The sequence below is a fragment of the Ptychodera flava genome, chromosome 16, assembly GCF_041260155.1.
Source record: "Ptychodera flava strain L36383 chromosome 16, AS_Pfla_20210202, whole genome shotgun sequence".
NCBI classification, from domain to species: domain Eukaryota; kingdom Metazoa; phylum Hemichordata; class Enteropneusta; family Ptychoderidae; genus Ptychodera; species Ptychodera flava.
Genome location: NC_091943.1, coordinates 26,282,733 through 26,299,597, shown reverse-complemented (window position 1 = coordinate 26,299,597; position 16,865 = coordinate 26,282,733). Strand labels below are relative to the sequence as shown.

At 37.7% G+C, this 16,865-nt stretch overlaps 1 protein-coding gene across 3 annotated transcripts in view; it reads right to left on the bottom strand.

The window, feature by feature from the left end:
* Positions 1-16,865, bottom strand: part of LOC139114430 (GTPase-activating Rap/Ran-GAP domain-like protein 3) — a 288,529-nt gene that overhangs the window by 191,681 nt on the left and 79,983 nt on the right. Inside the window, exon 1 of one of the 3 annotated variants that reach the window (XM_070676168.1) lies at positions 8,820-9,041. The exons of the other annotated variants lie outside the window; for them this stretch is intronic. Within the exon in view, the coding sequence (XP_070532269.1) occupies positions 8,820-8,899 (80 nt within the window). The 5' untranslated portion in view covers positions 8,900-9,041. Of the gene's footprint in view, positions 1-8,819; positions 9,042-16,865 lie in introns of those variants that run through there. 3 annotated transcript variants of the gene reach the window in all.

Here is a 16,865-nt window from a genome sequence, read left to right as displayed (position 1 = left end):
CATGTTATGCTTGTTCCCAAAATCTACCATAACATGATTACACTGAAGCATACAACTCGTTTTTTTAAACAGAAGCGTCCTATCACTGATACAATTTGTACCTATATTCCAAGCTCTTGATGTCTACTCTTTTCCATTTGTTTCGTGATCGCTGTCTTTGCTAAAACAGGAAAACAGTTATGGCACATTAGGTTCTGTTTATAGCGTGTGCTCTTGCGACCTGTGGTAGAGCATATACGGAGATCTTTATGCTTTATATCGGTCTTGAGGCAGAATTTCCCTTTAGTAATTGTAGTTGCTATTTTAAAGGAGGGTTGGTTAGAGTCGCGATAATGGTGCAAATCGCTTTACCATCTGATTGTGGCTCGACTCTTCGACTTATCGCTTGGATGAATTAAATCAACGCCAATTCTCCCTACACCATGAGAATCATGATCACACACGACCACCGACTGAAAATGTCAATGAGAACAAAGTCTGAGGCTTTGAATAAAATTAATTTCACCGCTCTTTCCGACGCCAATCCGATTGATGCATTGGTGTCGCTTTTTGTACTCACCGCGTGCGACATGACAAGACAAATTTGTCAACGGTGGACTCACAGTCAAATATACATTAAAAGGGGATGCGGAGATCGTCCACTGTGCGCAATTTTAGAAGGCAGCCACAGGACCACTATGGTATTAGTTACGAGTAGTTTTTGTTAAAAAATGAAATGTACATCTTGTGGCATAAAATGGACGATGTGACATAGGTATAAGTTGAATGGAACGTTTTATTTATAACGTATCTGAAGTGCTTTTAGCTCGAGTAATGAACATTTATATTTACGTGGTGTGCTGTTCAAATATATCCATACATTCATCCGACGATCGCGAGTGCTTGAAGCTCGAGTAATGGATAATATATATATCACAAATTATTTCAAGTACCAAGTAATCATATCTGTCACTTAAGCTTCATGCATCCTGCAATCTTCACACAGAAGTGCACGGTGCAGGATGCAAGAAACATGAAGTAATTATTTTTTATCATTATTTAAAACGCTCTGCTTTAGCAAAGAGCGCTGTGATCTCCCACGAGGACATCTGTATAGTTCGATATATATATATATATATATATATATATATATATATATATATATATATATATATATATATATATATAAGAAAATATCCCTTACACTGATTCTTGACAGATTGTCATTGACTTCGGCTGAATAGGCCGGGGAGACAATGTCCATCCCGCGATATGAAAAGAAGATTCAAGGACATGTTTGTATTTTTCGCTGATCATCAAGTTCATGTCTGATGTGTGGCAAATGGGACAGGAAATAAACGTGTTACTCTCCCTCTGTAAATACTATTGTTACCAGCAATGAATAAGGATTATTCTGAGTCTGCGCTGAGGGACTATGATTTTAACAATGTTGAATATTCTTAGTTCTCATCTATCTTAATGTCGCTCGTCGCATAATGCGCAAGGCGATTGTCGTAACGACAAGACCTTTTTTTACATCATCGTTAAAGTCCCCTAAAACAGGAAAACAGTGAGTACAGTGAATGCTGCTAACTTTTGTTTCAGAGGTTTGCTGCTCATCCTGACTTCGACGTGAAAAATTAGCTGCAGTTCCTTTGACTGAAGTTGGCAGTTCATACCAATGCCAAACGCCGAGCTGTATGTAAGCATATTATCCTGTAAAAATTCCAGGGGCATTTGACGTACTTATATCTTATATATTCGATCAGTGCGCTGGCATTGAAGGACCTCAAACATCAGGGTCTTTGGACACAGTTGTTTACAAAAATCTTAGAGGTATTAGAACCGGGATGGTCCTTAAACGGACCCAAGAGTCGATATAGTAATGCGCCTTTTCTGACAAGACAAAAGTAACGCACTTGTGTCGGCCATGTCAAATAAAAGATACTTCAATATTATTTCGAATTGAAGGAATTCGTTAATGGACCGTGGGGTTAGATTTCCATAGAAAGCTTATGTTATGGAAGTACATGTAGTAAATAGTAAAATATTCTACTCAAACTGTTCAAAGTGTTGGCATTCCTTCTTTTTAAAGCGAACAACGATCTTGAATTGTCGACTTAAATACGCGGTGGTCAGTCTTCTGTGGAGCAGTGTCGAATTCTAAAGAAGATCAGAAAACGAATGCTCATGCTAGATCCTGATACACTCAGTCTAACTCCACAGGAGCATCTCAACCCGGGGAAAATCAGTAACATTTTATCACAATTGGACGCCAGCCTGTCTTCCATGTTTATTAGATCTATAACTACGGTATCTTGATCAGAATAACGCCACCTTTGCCGCCGGTTTTTCGAGCACGATGTCAGCGATATGTTTGCACGGAGCATACTAATAGACGGTGCCAACTCCCCAAGTGCCATGTCATACACGCATTACCACAGCCACAATCATCATTGCTGACAGAAACGCCATCGTCGATTACATCATGGGCCTTCAAAGAGAGCTCTAATAGATCTTTCAAAGGCAAACCGATATCTCACTTGCCATGCTCGATGATGGGAAAATACAAAACCAGCCTAAATAAATAGTCAAAAACAGTTTTGTAAAATTCGGCAAGAATTGTATTTGATGACTGATGTATGGAAACATGGAGCCTTTATGGCAAATTGAAAATTCACAATTTTTACACAATCCACTTCACACTTCAGATTTAAGGTGGCAGTCGTCACAGTGTTAGCAATATAATTGTTTTAACCTGCCAATGTCCCTACTACATACATTTTAATAATAGGCTGTTGATCAGTTTAAGGTATCAAGCAAGTCGTTATTAAAAAAGTCGAATCAAATTCTCGTGGCTTATATGGTGGCGTCGCGACAACACCACTCTCGAATTCTCGATCTACGCGAGAATTACTTCACCCTGGAACTCTCGACTAATGACACACGTGACGCAAGGAGCCGTCAGTAATGGCTCCATATGAGATGACTAAATCTTAATCTTCTTATCAAGGTACCTGGAGGTATTGATATTCATAGTAACATAGCATAGCTCGTGTCACGCATATGTCACTATGAAGCGATGCGTGTGTGTGTAAGAATTTATATATATATATATATATATATATATATATATATATATATATATATATATATATATATATATATATATATATATATATATATATATAACGCCTTGGTCCTGTTTGCTACTTGTTAACAATTTTTGCCGTATATATATATATATATATATATATATATATATATATATATATATATATATATATATATATATATATATATATATACATTGTACATGATTAGTATGTGTATCAGAATGATACGTATTATTTGTAAATTAAATATATACTGTATGCACATGTTTATGGTACCCGCCTCGAAATTGAAAGACTTTCAAAACGAGAAAGCCAATCTATTCCATTTCGAAATCAAGAAATAAAAATCAGGGGTTGCCGTACAAATATCGGTACCATAGAAATAAATTACCGAATGTTTACCGACACTTGAAAGTCAATATGGCCGCCATCCCTGTGTTCACTCTATGGGGAAAAATAAACCGGTGAAAACATTTATTCCATGAACTTTATAATGAAACCAAAAAAACAGTTGACCAAAATTTATTGTAAAAGTTTAAGATTCCGAATATCTGTCCTTGAGGCGCATTCTACCTTAATTTACCGGTGAGAAATCGAAAACATCTTGCAATTCTATACATCAAGACGTGTGCACGACAGCAGACATACTACTGAGAGAGCAGACTAATAATTTGTGAAGAAAGGTAAATGTGGGTGAAGAAATCGACGCTGGGAAGTACATGTTGTGCAACGCGCATTGCCTTTCGTATCTCCGACTGTTGTAAGACTCGACATCGAAGCGTGAGTGTTTGTCTGTCCGTGGCCATATCACATCGGGATCTCAATCGCCAAGGCACTGTCGATTCTCATTAAGTGTACATGGACTGCGCGTTTCCTTCATTTCCTTGGTGTACTCGCCATCGCTCCGTTACAGTGAGATAGCAATGTAAGTAATTATAATTGCTTTGATGGCGGTACACCAGGGATTTCGCATGCACACTACGCACATGTACACACATCGGGTTATTAGCAATACTGATTTATTAGACATCGAACACGATAGGGTGAGTTTCTTGTTTGCTGACTGTGTTTGCCGAATGAGGTCGCCGCGCGATTTTGTCGAAGACCAACAATACTTATTAATGGCGACCGGTCTCGGATATCATGGAAGAGATCTTATTTTATCGAGATGATGGTTTTTCGTTTCGGGTAAAGTCATTCACATTAAAATACTCTCTTTATTCACTGCCCATTCTGATTTCGAAGAAGCAATGAGACTTTCATTAGAGAAAGGCAAGTCGAAAAAATGCGTGTTTCCTCGGCGTCTATGTGTGATTCCTCAGTGTCATGTTTGGACGCGTTTCATGAACACTGAAATCCGGATATCTTTCCTATACCTTGTATTTTGAAGTGACCGCGCCGGTAGAGTATAATTGCTGTTTACGCGATGTACATTTAGGGCTTCTCCTTATAAACATGTTCGAAAAGGTAACTTCTGAAACACAGTGAAATCCAGGTGGATATTTTGTTATGATGGCGTCCGTGTGTCTTCATGGCAGCTCATTTCCCCCGGATAATCTCCTTGCGAAAAAAACGTTGACACGTTGACTAGCGAGTCGTGTACAGACAGGGACCTGATAATTGATGCATGTAATAATTAGATTGTGATCCCCCTTTGAATTTTTGTCATAGAATTTCTCGACAAAATACATTGAGCGCCATATTCACGATGTCAGCTCCCAACCTCTCAGACTTGGAGAATTGGAAGTCGTTGGGAAGGGGAGTGATAAAACTGTTGATAGTAACGGTCGAATTCAACTGTAGGTGTAACGATGTATTTCATTTCCCGACGGTAAATGTGTTTTTGTCACCGTAAACGACCATCGCACTGCTAAACGTCAATTATGATATAAGCCAACTTGCTTGAGGTTGTAAAATTGACATTTCAAAATACTTACAACGTGATGTGTGAAATAGAAGTTCGGAAACACTTAAATGTTACACGGGCCATAAAATGCCTGCGTTTTATTTAAACGATAATAAAGCTGCAAGCGATATCGTTCTAATAGTCGATTTAGATGTCACGTGGTCTTACAGCCCTCGCGAGACATTTATCGGTTTGTCATTGTCAATGCCAATGCCTCGATTAGAAAAAATGGTACCACCTACGTAATTGCCGCCTTGGTTGATTTTTCCTCCTAAAGAAAAGTTTCAATACGTGTTCTATCATCCCAGTGCGAAGATTTTACAGCGAACGGATTTTCCTTCACTGATGTAACTGATAATTAACTGCTGAACCACTCGATAGCAGCGGAAACGGCGAGTCAGCAGTTGCCATGTTACGACGAAGCCCAGTAATATTAATTAATAGCAACGTTGTTGAACTTCGATCTCTCAGAATCAGATTTGATGTTTGTAGATTTAATTTACTCAATATCATTGCATTAGTCAAATACAGAAAATCTGCTATTAAGGGTGCAGTTGGTAGAAACCAACAGCTTGATAAAGTTCGAATAAATATATAACTTAATTTCCAGTTTAATCATCAACAAGCAAATGTATAGGTTCAAAGGAAAACCCGATTGCAATATTGCATTTACAAGTGTGAAAGATCTCTTTCTATTTCAAGCGAACTGAGCTTGATTATTGAAGCGGAAACAAGAACAGATAGGTCAAAGGTCAAGTAGCTCAGGTCGTCTCGTACAATCGAAAGTATGACAGCTGTGAACGTCAGATGCATTCATTACGACGGCAGCGTTATAGCGTACTTTCAAAATGCGATAAATCACTTGTAACCGTGTTCTCTATTTACTTTTCCCGCCAAAACTCAGCAGGGATTTCTTGTCGTTCACCATTAATCTGCCACTTGTTTTTTTGTATAATCTTCAAAAAAAAACCAAAACGATTATTCGAGTACATCTGCAAAATTTAAAGTGGATACATTTTATGAAATCACAAAATTCACCTTATTGCTCTAGAAAAGTCTTGAAATGTTTACGTTGAATGACTATGTTATCCATTTGACTGGCACAACACTGAAGCCATCCGTTAACACATTCCCCTGATTCATGGCACTGACTGTTCCATAATCAATCCCCTTCCGGCCGCAGTCGGTGTTTTTATTTGTCTTAAGGGGCAAGACGCTGTAAATTTTGATGATTTTGCTCACTACTTTTGTTTTGTATGGGAATCACAACTTCTTGTTCTACGCTCAGAAAGGGTGCTGAAACATGTTCTGCCGAGCTAGTCAACACGGCGTCTATAGTATGTAATATACCGTCATTGTTAGCCCTCCAACTCAAGTCCGGACCAGAATTCACTTGTCAACATTATAGTAATGCAGTTTACGCATGTACTACAGGCTGAGTCGACAAGCTGAATACTATGTACCTCAACATACGTTTTGAATGTGAACAAGAAACTGTAGTTGACATTAAAAAATGTGCAACCAGCCCTTATAACTCCATGATATTCTCACCGACAGCCCTTGAATTTCAGTAATCATGTACTTCAGTGATTTTTTTATGGGAACAGGAAATGGACTGATGTCAATCATATATGTTTTTTACCACTTAAGTTTTTGAGTGTTTATATCCTTAATTAAGGCAGTAAGGGCCTCCAAAAAATTACCCAATATTTAGCTACACTTTAAACTCAAAATGGCCGCCTTAACTATGTTAATCAAGGGGGGGGGGATTTTCGATTTTTCACAAAAATATTAATGCTGGCGATAACGTTAGTTAGTCTAAGAGCTTCAAAAAGAGTTACCAAACGCGGTCGACCGAATTAGTAATGCAAAGTTGGAGAATCCGAATAAGCTTATATGTCCACGAGACGCATTTTACCTGAAAAAAATCGACGAAAAAGACTTAGCCTCTGTGAAAGTACTACCAGTAAAACATTATCAAAGAGGTGACCAACAAAAAATCATATTCCTTCACAATGACGGTTTTCAAAAGAATGTGAAAAATGGTCAATCGAAAGACGGGCAGCTTGACCTGACTGTTAACTCGCCTTGACATAAAATCAATTAAATCACAGCTAGTCGAAACCTTTTCGAAAACTTTCCCTGTACAGCCTCTCGGATAAATTCGACAGAAACATTTCGCCGTCTGTCCGTTTAGTTTTATGCTGAGAGAAAATATCTATCCGAGGGTGTTTAAATACGAAAGGAAATTAAAATAAAACAAGTAAATATAAAATTCGTGTTTGCACTGTTGATGCAGGATATGACATTTTCAACCGGTCAACCGGGATTCCCTTTTTGAAGACAGTTCAGTAATTGCATGTAATTGCTCAATTAAACTAGTTACACTGAGAGCATGGACGTGTCCTACGTGCTCGTGACTATCGGCAACTTCCGGGCGGACGAACCTACACCTTTGCGGGTGTGAGCTCAGTCAGACATCCACCTTACGACGAGAGTTAGGTCTGATACTTCTCTGCACCGCACGTGAACTGAAACACCAGTCTGGTACCCCAGTATTTACAAAACGTGTAAATCATTTATCGGGCGAGTCGACTCCAACCCTGCCAAGGCCTTCATAAGGTCGGCGTTCTGATTCCCCGACGACAGGATTGGAATAGGTATATAAGATATAAATGCGTCGGGAGAAGCGACTCGGAGAGAAACAGTGTTTCGTTTCCCGTGGGAGGTCACTCACAGGTCACGTGATGACTTGTGTACAAAGTCTGGACTATGAGCTACGCCCTAGAGCCGAGCTGAGGCTCCTAATATAGACATTCGCGATGAGGAAGAGCTTGTTGTAAATAGTTTTTTCGGCAGCAGAAACACAACAACTTGGCATTGAGTTGTGCCATCTGAATGCGATTCCTCGGTGATTTATAAGTAAACAAAATCTCAGAACGGGTTTCCCTCGACGGCAGCTGATTTCGTTCTGAGATACGATAAATCCAGACGTGATCTCCAGACAACGTTTGTCAAACGATCGATTTTTACGGCTTTTGCGAGGACGAGGTCACTAGCTCCCTTCATTCCCATGATGTGATTTCCCCCTGCTAAACGACAAAGTCGTCAAATATGTCGTTTTTTTTGCAGGAAAGCTGAAGACAGCAGTACATGGAAATTGTTCGGATATGAGCTTTGTGCCGGCCAGCCGCTTAATTACATTTTGTTTGCGTATCTCTGGCAAGACGTGGAGAACGACCATCAAAGCACACAGGGAGAATGGGCAGTCATTTATACGGCAATCAAAACCCTCATTAATTTGCGACAAAGGCCGATTTCATCCATTTAATTGACCACGGCGTTTTTTTGTAGAGACAGCTATTTAAATTTCGTGTCAATAACCTGTGGATTGATTTTTCTGGCCAGGCAATAAGCAGACGTGTACAAAGATGACTCAACTGCCCAGTTGTAGACATTTGAGCGTTGACTATGAAATCTCGTCTTCACACTAGCCGTCAATCCTGTTTGACGGCGCATGTTTGACAAGGCAATTTGTAACCGTATATTAAGATCACGGATGCGTCACCGCTAAACCGAACAGGTTCTAGCGACATGATCAAAATGCATAGCCAATTTTCTTACACCGATGAGCATTTGCGTGCGGTAATTTCTGTGTAAATTTTTTTAATGATTTACCCAAATGAAAAAAAAAATGTACATCACTGATTTCCCGTTTTGCGTTGCAATCCGCTTGGATTTCCCGCCACTGTCCACCCACGCATTTTACACAAAATTTCATTGACTGTGAATACGTAAATAGATTTTTAAAAACATACCTCGCTTGCTGGTTTGTAGCCCCTTCGAAACTGGAGCTCTTTATCTCAAACCGTGCATTTCTCGGTATCTTCCCCTGCATCTCCGGTTACAGATAAATATATATTTTCCTAGCTTTTTTGTTTCTTCTTTCTCTCTCTTGAGAACTTCACGTTGTTCACCGATGGTCGAACCCCTCTCTTTTTCTCCTAGCCGAGGATGTAACTACGTTAGCCGCAACCCGGTAACACTATATCCGCACTAATCTGCTGGCGAGTGCGCTCTACCGCGTGATGTACGAACAACGGCGAGTTTCACGAACAGCCTTCTTCATCAGTGAGCCAGCTTCTGTTTCTATGGCGACTCCGATTAAGCGGATACTGGGACTTGAGAACTCGTCTGTGTTCCTCAGTCAGCCGACGACTCACCGTGCGGGAGAGATCACAAACGCCCTAGATTTTAATTTCTGTGCGCATGCGCACGAGAGGATTAGTTCATCATTGAAAACCGCGGTTTTCCTAAATTTACAGAGCGCTCTAAATACATGAAACAAGCGTGAACTCGCAGAAGAAAGGACGGATTTTTTTCTTTAACGTTGGAAGTTGACCGAAATGGTATATAATAATGGTTAAATGGAAGAAGCTTGTTTTCCAAATATCTAATCTTTAATCGAATCTTTAATCTGGATGCATCTTGTATACGATGTAAAGATATGGATATATAAAAACCAAGATTATCCGAGTCGCGTGTCTATACATGTCTCGAAAGTAGCCCCAAGTATTTTGGTCTACAAGTCAATCGACGCATCTCAACGTAAAAATACTGTTTTTGCCGTTTCGTGAAAGTATTAGGCCTGATACAAACCTCGGAGAAATACAAATGAAAAAAGATCACAAGAATTAGAAATTGGCGGATGGAACTCAAGACTTTGCGAAGAGAAAAACAAGAAATCATCTCCGAACAAATTTAGAGGACAAAAATCAGAAGTAAATATAGAACTAAAAAATGTGACAGGAACTGTACGTATTTATAAAACCATGAAGTATTCATCGGATCATGCTAGAAACATGTGTTTAAAATCTGATTCATTAGTTGAACGTTAAAATCATGGCAGACACAGGCTTAGATCCCTTCTGACTTGTAGTATCATACACATAAGTAAAGAAATATGAACCATGGGAAATTAAGTAGAAACACCCACATACTATCTTTATTTGCAAGTCGCACTCTCGTATATGATAAAAGAATGCATGTGGAGTACTTGTACCGGTCGCCAGGCAAAAACTCCAGTCACAGAACCGAACACTGAGGGCGATCAAGCCAGCAAAGAATCTTGGGAAAACGCAGTGGAGGTATCTTAGCCGAATACTACTATTGTTCCCTTTTTGTAGGCAATTGTTTGTTATTTTTTCGTCAGTCTGTATGGTAGTTTGCATTTATCATCATCATCATTTGTTGTATGTATGTATGTATGTATGTATGTATGTATGTATGTATGTATGTATGTATGTATGTATGTATGTATGTATGTATGTATGTATGTATGTATGTATGTATGTATGTATGTATGTATGTATGTATGTATGTATGTATGTGTGTATGTGTGTGTGTGTGTATCATCACAGTATATTAAAATATATACCCCGAATCGACCAACTATAGGGGTGTACCTTCCATCTTATTACATTCTGAAATTGGCTTGATCGATTCATGACGAAACTCCAACACGCATTTGAAGACAATTGTCTCTCAGGATGAGTATCTTAAAGGCACTTTTGGCGATCCCTGGGATCGCCTTTGTTCTAGTATGTAAGAGGATTATGGAGGTGTGATAGCCTTTTGTTTTCCATTGAAATTGTAATCTGGTGGTAACTTTTCTGATGAGGAATCTGGTGCCAACATAGGCCAACACACATCGACAAAATTGAGTTTTTAGGTTGACATGTTATATAAAGAACTCAGCAGACATTATATATGAGGTGGACCTCTTGGAAAACCACTGAGAGGCTTTTCCGCGCTTTTCTTCTTCGGAAGTGCCTTGAAGTTCAGATAACCCAAGGAGGTGTGAAGAAGGTACGAGATAGAGGTGCTGCCGGTGAAGCCAATGAACAAGTGGTTCTGGCAAAGACTTCGCTTACGTAACATCAACTTGCACCTAACCCTGACTCAATGCGAGAATCATTCACGGGGAACGGAATAATAATTATTTGGTTTTATCTTCTTTTCTTTCCCGCCATAATTTACTGTGTGCTGTGATCTCCATATTGTCCTGAAGATATGATCCCATTCAAGGCTGTCAGCGAATGTGACACGCAAATTGGGAAAACATACATTCTATTACAGACAACATAGAGGAAACCGAAGTGGCATCCTTCAACACCACAAAGTCTTCATACGAAATCATGTTTGCTAATCCAACAGTCAGCAACGACAAACGCCCAAGGGAACTTGCCAGTTTTAATATAGAATTCACTTGAAATATGATGACAGCAGCCACAAGTACGTATATAGTCGATGGCAATCAAGAAGTGGTACACTGGTTGCTGTGAGCTATCATTAAAATAACCAAACATTGAACAACCATAGCAACCATGTAAACAACATAAAATATAACCAGATTAACTCTTCTAGGAAAAAAACGTTATAAGACAATGCGAGAAATGTATTTTCTATCTATCGTGACAGGTATACTATGTAGAATGGCTTATACAGGGTTAAATATATATGTAAGCACATTTTGCCAAACACAAATCACTCGACCAACAGACAAACAGATGCATTTGTAACTGTTCATGACAGCAACAGAACTGACGGAATTAAATAAGACTATGTACAGTCAAGCGCATATGATGTACAACAGCATTTAAATATGCGTCTCAATGTTTGGAAAACCAAATGGAACATTCGATGTGTGAAACATTGTCATTTTATACAAAACTGCAGTGAAATGTGTTGTACAGAGCCAGCCCAGAGAGAGAGAGAGAGAGAGAGAGAGAGAGAGAGAGAGAGAGAGAGAGAGAGAGAGAGAGAGAGAGAGAGAGAGAGAGAGAGAGAGAGAGAGAGAGAGAGATGTCGAGAGAAGGAGAACAGGGGACTTAGCTGATAGGTATGCGGATTCTCTGAGGATCGAAAGGTGACTTATTTTTACTCTGAACGTACGCAGTCGTTTTCCGGGAATTTTCTAACGCGTTGCTGCTTTTCCAAATTTGCAATGTTCTCGATCAAATGACCCCGAAATAAAAAGTCGTCATCTCTTTTTACGTAATGCACAAGATTCAACGTTTTGCAACAGTCGAAGACAGAGCTGCGTTAGGTCGGACACTTTGTTAGGAATATTTTATGTGCTTGTGTATATGCATGCACCCGGTAAGTAATTATTTAGATTCCAACAAATTAATCTATCGGCGCACATAAGGTGAGCAATGATAAATCCGGGGCAGTTGGTCATTATAGCTCGGGGATAAGTGTAAAATGATACAGGAATAGGTAAAAATAATTACGGTGTACGGCATTCTATTCTCTTATCCCATTTCGCTAAACAGTAATATACCTTTTACACAGAAAAACACTTTGTGGTTGTACAAAATTTGATGGTGACAGGGGCTTTTAACTAAAGCATTATGACATCCTAGTTTCTGTGAAAGGAAAATGTACAAACGCATAATCACACACGACAGACACTATTTGTTTGTCGACTTCGCAAGCGAGGTTTAAAACTGTATGAACACTTCTCTACGCGATGTCACACGGCACGCACTAAACCAACCGATCCTGGGTCAAGGAAGTGCAATATTCTATGAAAAGTTACGCAAACATCATTGTGACAGAACTGTTAGAACTCTAAGCGCAAAAATATGGGTCCTTATCGGATTCGGACATGCTTAATGAGGACGAAAGAACTATTGTGATAACAATAAAATGCATTTCATGTTAAAAGATTTGCTATTTGTATAATAAAAGCCCATTAAAGTTGTATTCATCAAAGAAGAACGAACCTCCGGCTTTTGACGCATAGTTATCTCTTTAATACTGATTTTTGCGTCCTACTGCCTAATACTCGTTCCTATTTATCAATACAATGTATTGATATCGATATGCAGTTATGGTCCGATGATATTAGTGAATCACGGAAACTGGATACTTATGCTTCATTTAAAAAAGAACTTATTTTAGAGCCATATTTACTTTGTATAAAACAACCTGTTTTCAGATTAGCTCTTTGTAAATTTAGAACCTCTGCACATACTTTAAGGGTTGAAACTGGCCGTTGGAATAATGTTCCGAGAGCTGAGAGACTGTGCGAAATATGCAGTTTGAATGCTGTTGAAGATGAATATCATTTTCTCCTTGTTTGCCCAATGTATAGAGACCTGCGCTGTAAATTTATTGCTCCCTATTATTATAATCCACCGCTTTTATACAAATTTAAGATACTTCTGTCTTCCATAAATACCACAACTTTAAGAAAACTAGGAAACTACATTTTTTCTGCCACTCAGCTTCGTGATGATGTTTTAAATAACCAAAGATTCAACTTGTAAACCTTGTTTGCTTATCATATGGACTGTAAAACTACTTTGTCAATTGCTAGCGATCCGTATCTTATGTACTGCTCTTGTTTTTGTACTTTTTGGCCGGAGGCCAGTAGTACTGAAATAAATCTATCTATCTATCTATCTTTCTACTGGTTCCTATTTATACAGTAGTTGCTATACCGAGCACCTTTAAGTTATAATATTACTATTCGACACGGTTAGCCAGGGTAGTGTGTCAAATTTACGGGTGCCTGGGATCCCTTGAAGGAAAACATTCGAGGTCCCTCGAATATTCTGTTTTTAATCCAATTCTACGCGCAGATGTGCATTCATATGCGCATACATTGTACTCACGAGTGTGTTCAAAATGCAATTCATACTACGTGGTACGTGGTGAACATCACAATTTTTCTAATTTCAGCATTTGTTGTTTCCTCCAATAGGCTTTGTCATTCTTGTTGCACTTTTTATGAAAACTGACTTGTTGGACATAATTATCAAAGGCAGCTACGACCTAAATCAAGAACCAGATGTAAACTGAATGTGCTCACGTGGTTTACGACAGGTTCATAAATTTGGTAATACGCTTCACAGAACAATCAGATATCTGCCATATCGTTATATGTAGCCGGTTTCATCAACTTTCTCAGATTTAAATTACTAATTACAAAACCTCATTTAAGATGCAAATGAGCTGTTTGTTAACTTGATATTGCTCAATGCTTCATATAGGACAATTCGATCAACATCTGTAGCACGTTTCATCAAATTAAATGAGTTATATCAATATTTACAAAGTTCATATGGTTAGTGTAGCGCGTCTTGAAGGTGTTATCAGTGAGGCCTATGTAAACCCTCTCTGCATTGTCCTCCGTTGATACTTTGGCCTTTAAAACAATGCAGAGAGGGTTTACATTGGCCTCACTGATAACACCTTCAAGACGCGCTACACTAACCATAAGAAATCGTCCCGTAACGAGAGATACAAAAACGACACTGAGTTGTCAAAATTTGTATGGAATTTAAGAAATAAAAGGGCCAAGCCTTTGACATTTCGTGGTCAATCATTGATAAAGCATTGAGCTACTCTAACATAAGCAAGCAATGTAATCTTTGTATATCAGAAAAGCTGCACATTATCAATGCTGACAAATCTACACTGTAAAACAAACGTTCTGAGTTGGTTTCAAAATGTCGCCACCAAAACAAATATTATTTATCGAATTTTAACACCACCTACAAATAGAATGGTTCATCCCAATCATATATGTCTGAGTGTCGAGCTAGTAATCCTGTCACTTCTATCTGAGGATTGCAAGATGCATGAAACTTAAGTAATATATTTCATTACTTTTTACTTGAAGTAATTTGTTTTGAGATACGGGCCAGTTCATGTGATAATATATTAATATATATATATATATATATATATATATATATATATATATATATATATATATATATATATATATATATATATATATATATATACAATAAATATGAGAAACACATCAAGTATGTTTGGTACCTATCTGAGGATTGCCAGATGCATGAAACTTAAGTAATAGATTTCATTACTTTGTACTTGAAGTAATCTGTTTATTTATTTATAACGCTCTGCTTTTTGCATTGAGCACTGTAATTTCCCTCGAGGACATCTGTATACTTCAGTATATATATATATATATATATATATATATATATATATATATATATATATATATATATATATATATATATATATATATATATATATATATATATATTGCTAGACGTGGAACTTGTCGTGATTACTCTACAGACTGTTTCATGCGCATGTTTCATGTTGCCAAGCGCATGAAACAGTCTGTAGAGTAATCACGACAAGTTCCACGTCTAGCAATACCTATGCCCTGCGGAAACGCATCGAGCACTATACATTGCCTGAATTGACACCAAGCCACTGATATATATATATATATATATATATATATATATATATATATATATATATATATATATATATATATATATATATATATATATATATATATATATATATATATATATATATATATATATATCGCTATATGCGTCCTGCCAACCCTTCTAACTCCAATCATCCTTTAACATACTTAACTGGCCTATACCAGTCTTCTTTGGTATACGTTGATGAATATCCCTGCAGACAATATACTTGCTATGATGTATGTCGTGGCCTTTAAAACCCCTAAGTCATTCACATTTTAATGACAAACCTTGAGCCCACACAGTATTCGCCACATAAATTCATCAAAACAGGTCTGCCGTTATATACGACTGATTTTCATAATTAAGTGGCTTATTATTTTACGAGATCAATTACCATGGGAGTAAACCGTCAACGTATATCGAAGTGTCTGCATCAATTCATCCGTGAGAAGAAAAAATGTTCGAAGACCACTACTTTGTTCTTTTCACTTTCATTCATCATTAAAAAATGAATTGAACTATGTTTTACAAAAGAAAAAAGTTTATATATTTCATGAATCACTGTTAGCTGACTCTGTTATGTAAAGCAAATTAATTGCGAATATCTTAAAGATGATAAAGAAATGTACATATACTTGTCATTATCATTTATTTTTCATTTCGTGAAATATTTTTATCTGAAAGTCCAAAAATTATAATGCGATGTCAGTTGTATTTTCTCTCCACCGAAATTATTCTTGACGCAGGTTTTCTTTTGAATATCAACCTGTGCATATCGCCTCGAGCAACTGGTTTACTTTGGCCTTTGTGCAAAATTTATTCCATTAACTCATTTCACATGGGAAAGATACCGTAGTCTGTGGGTAACTGTAGATTGCTATAGATTTCTGTCGCGCAGTCAAGTGCAATGTACCTATAAAAATATTCACAGTGTGTACTTCATGAAGATGAGAGAACTTGGAGATCGCCTTAACCCTTTGAGCGCCAAAGTCTATTTTTGTCCCCTTTATAAAATAAATTGCACTCAATTTTTCTCAGATTTTTGCCAAATTTTGTGAAAAAAACTGTAGCTAATGAAATGTAATGTCCATTTGGTCCAAAATTATTTAAAAAGTACAGAAAACTTTATTAAAAATTGGTAAAATGTTGCACTAGAATTTTGGCGGGAAAACAATTACAGCCCTCAAAGGGTTTATGTTGATATTGAGACGTCTACAGACCCGTTTTGTCAAACAAGCGACTCTGTGGATGTACACTTTAAATTAACTCGTATTGTAGTCTGAACCTATTTTCAAGAAATCTGTTCCAGATGTATTGATGATGTCTTTCCTCGTTTTACAGCGTCATGACTATCCAAGAAGTGCTGTGCAGATGTTTAAACTGCGAGCTGCGATCTCAGTTTCTTTGCAGAGAGGCCTGAGCTCAAAGAACGTTTGTTGCGCGTGCTCAAAGGATTTTTGAAACACTTGGCCTGACACTGTTAGATGCAACTCTAATCCTTTAAATTCTAAAAACCTGTCAAATTATAGTTGATTTCATATATTTTGATGTTGTTTATTTGCTCTTAAATTTGACATATACTTT